This window comes from Charadrius vociferus, unplaced genomic scaffold, assembly GCF_000708025.1.
Source record: "Charadrius vociferus isolate BGI_N301 unplaced genomic scaffold, ASM70802v2 scaffold298, whole genome shotgun sequence".
In the NCBI taxonomy this organism is placed as follows: domain Eukaryota; kingdom Metazoa; phylum Chordata; class Aves; order Charadriiformes; family Charadriidae; genus Charadrius; species Charadrius vociferus.
In genome coordinates this window covers 1,062,323-1,065,876 of record NW_009649936.1, presented here as the reverse complement: position 1 = coordinate 1,065,876, position 3,554 = coordinate 1,062,323, and the positions used below count along the sequence as shown (strand labels likewise).

Here is a 3,554-nt window from a genome sequence, read left to right as displayed (position 1 = left end):
TTCAAATGGGAACTATAGGGTAGAACCGAAGATCCCTCTGACTACACTCAAATACAGGCAGGTTCTTGGACGTAGGAAACAACAATCAAGTAGCAAGGGCAGGACACAAACAGGCATGTGGTTTTCATCACTAGCCATATCCCAGGATGTTGTTTATGCTGCAGAACTATGTACAGATAATGTTCTTTAGTGACATCAAAAAATCCCAAAGGGAATCAAAGATCATCAGTTTTCATTATAAAACCCTTAAGGAATTTTTCTTCTTTTGGTAGTCAAACACAAATAGTACCCATATGGCCAAAATTTTTATCTACTAGTTACATTTCTATCGCATTAATGCAACATACAACATTGCTGATAGCAATGAAACAATACTGTAGCATACAACAACACTAGTAGGGGTTGTTCTGAGAAGGAAATCAAGGAAGGGGTTTTTTTTGCATTTTTAGTAGATTCTACTACTTAGATTTTAGAAGAGGAAATAATTGCAAGTATTAATGCTTATACAAGATCAAAAGTCAACGAAAATGCTTTTGTAGAAAAGTATTAAGATTCCTAATAATAAAAATATTTGCAAATTTAATTACAAATATATTTTAAAAGCAAAATCCTTAATTAAGTACATCAGGGTTGGTCAATATTAACAGTGTTCCTTTAAGAGGAAGTGAATATAACACCCACTGCATCTGTGGGAACGTCTAAATGCATAGTATATACACTTATTGATCAAATTATGTGAAATATATAAAGTGAAGAAGCAGTATATACAATTTTGAACCTACACAAAGGTTATAATGGAAGATCAAGTAAGAGTCTGCTAAAATCTTAAGATATTAAGTACTACTGATTTCATGCATTTGTTCTACAACTTGTCCTAAAATCTCATCTACTACATCAATATCATAATTTACTTGCTGCAAGTCTAGATCAGGCATGATTGTAGCCAGAAGTTGTCCAACATTCACTCGAAGAGAACGTAGTTTCAGGCTGTGAAGAAATAATTAGATATGATTAGATGCAGATGAAGTTGGACGTACAAATGCACACTATTTAACAAAGCTGGACCAATATTCTATACTGGAAAAGCTCCATACATGACTTCCACAAACCAACAAAAAACTGATACAGTTAAAGCTGCATCAAGATAATTTCAAAATCTACCAGTTTTTCAAAGATGAGCCTCTCAAGTTTTAATTTTGAAGGTGTATATTCCGTTAGTTTCAAACAAATACTAAGGGCTAAACTGAATTCTGCCTTTTCCAAAACAGATCAGAAATATTTCTGAATGCTTTTATTTAAGTTAGCAAATAAGCACTGGCATATCCTTTATCCCACACCTTTTTATTTCGCAAAACAATATTAAACCCCAGTATTTTTTACACATTTAGAAGCACAAACTACTACAACCTATGGGAACAAAAGAGAAAACGAAGAGAGAAGAGAAGGCAAGAAAGAGCAGTTTGTCTAAAGGCTTTAAAATACAAAGAGGAAAAAGTAAAAGTTACAGTGCAGGGAAAATGCTATGCCTCCTTTTTTTGCTTTCTTTCCTGGATCCCCTTGCTCTGTCCTCTTCCTGATTGAATTGCTTCCAAATCTCCCATTTCCTTCTACCATCAGTTCCTTCATCATCTCCAGTAGCCAGCCTGCACAGTGCCATCATATCCCAACAGGACCTGTGGTGGAAGTTACTTACAAGTCCTGAATATCTTTGCCAATTCTTCTAGGAAGCACAAGTCAGGTGCTATAAGAAGAAAATGAAACGCTGGCAGATAAAGGGGAGATTTAAGCACCGGGGGTGGGGTGGGAGGGAAATCAGACTGAAAGGGGTCTCCAGAAATCATCCAGTCCATTCTTCTCTGCACACCCCCCCACACCCTCCTTCAAAGCAGGACTAACTCAGATCTTGTGTTTTGAAAATCTCCAAAGATGGAGATTCCACAATCTCCCTAGGTCTGTTTTTCAGGGCTTGACTGTCCTCACTGCAGACACTTCTTTTCCCTAATATTTAAACAGAATTTCCCTTGTTGCAGTTTGTGCCTATTGCCTCTCATCCTATCACTGTGCTCATGAGAAGAGGCTGGTGAAATCTTTTCTACACCCTCTCATTAGGCAGCAGAAGAGAGCAATAAAATTTCGAGGTAACCCACCCTTTGTAAGGCTATTTCCCTCAGCTTCCCCTTCTATATCAGATACTCCAGGCCCCCACCCCTCTTGATGGCCCTTCAGTAGACTTGCTCCAATATGCCATTATCATTCATATACCAGGGAGCCCTAAACTGGACCCAATATTCCATGTTTAGTCTCCCAGTGCCCAATAGTAGGGAAGAATCACTTCCCTCCAACTGCTGGCTGAACTCTTGCCAATATAGCCCAGTAGGCACTGGGTTCTCCCACCTCAAGAGTGCACTGCTGACTCACATTCAAGTTTTAGTCCACCAGCATCACGGGCCATCTTCTTCCAAGCTGCTTTCCTATGAGTAGTCTCCAGCTTGTTCAACTGCATGGGGTATTTCCAACACAGGTGCAGAACTTTGCAGTTGCCTTTGTTGAATTTCCAGGTTTCTTTCAGCCCATTTTTCCAATTTATGATGGTCCCTCAACAGTGGCCCCACCCTCCAGAGTATCAATGGTTCCCTCCAATTGATGGCATCGTGAATTTATGGAGTTCATTTTGCTGCATCATCTAGGCCATTGATGAAGGCATTAACCATTACTGGCCTCGATACCGATCCATGAGCTTGGCAGTCTGGCCAGCTTTACGACGCACCTCCTAGCCTACCTGTCCAAACCATTCCTCAGAAACTTTGCCATCGTGATATTATGGCAGCCCACGTTGAAAGTTTTGCTAAAATGAAGGTCCACAGAGCCAGTCATCTCATTGTAAAAGGCAATGAGGCCGAAAAGGCACAATTTGCCCTCAGTAAGACCGTGCAGGTTGTTTCTAATCACATTGACTATCACGGGGCTGCAGGTGGCTTCCAGGTAGATTTGCTCCATGGTCTTCCAGGGACTGAGGCTACACTGACCAGCCTGTAGTTCTGCCTGTCCTAAAGATGGGCATGACAACTGCCTTTTTGCAGGCATCAGGAACAGCAACTGCTACAGCCTTTTGGAGATACCACCATAAGGCCAGCCCTCCATTGGCCAGCTCCCTCTGATGTGTCTCATCTGGTCCCATGGACTTGTGTATGTCAAATTTGCTTAAGTGGTCACTTAATTCAATCACCTTTTATTACAGGTAATGCTTCACTCCTTAAAATTACCACTTGGCTCAGGGATCTGGGTGGCCACAGGGCAGACCTTACCAGTAAAAACCAAGGTAAAGAAGATACTGAGTACCTCAGTAATTTGTGCCTCACACACCTCATGTCCTGTGCTGCTAAGCACCTGCCCCACTGAGCAGCAGGCTCACATTTTTTCTTAGTTCTTCTGTTGCTAATACTGTGCTTTACAGAAGCCCTTCTGGTTGCCCTTCACACGCCTTGCCAGTTTTAACTCCAGCTGAGCTCTGGCTTCCAATTCCATCCGACGTGCCCAGGCAGTGTGCCTATATT

At 41.3% G+C, this 3,554-nt stretch overlaps 1 protein-coding gene across 1 annotated transcript in view; it reads right to left on the bottom strand.

The window, feature by feature from the left end:
- Nucleotides 1–381: 381 nt before the first annotated feature.
- The window catches only part of MORC3 (MORC family CW-type zinc finger 3), a 25,691-nt gene continuing 22,518 nt past the window's right edge, over nt 382–3,554 (bottom strand). The window contains exon 18 of the mRNA XM_009891360.1: nt 382–987. Within this exon, the coding sequence (XP_009889662.1) occupies nt 834–987 (154 nt within the window). The 3' untranslated portion in view covers nt 382–833. The remainder of the gene's footprint in view (nt 988–3,554) is intronic.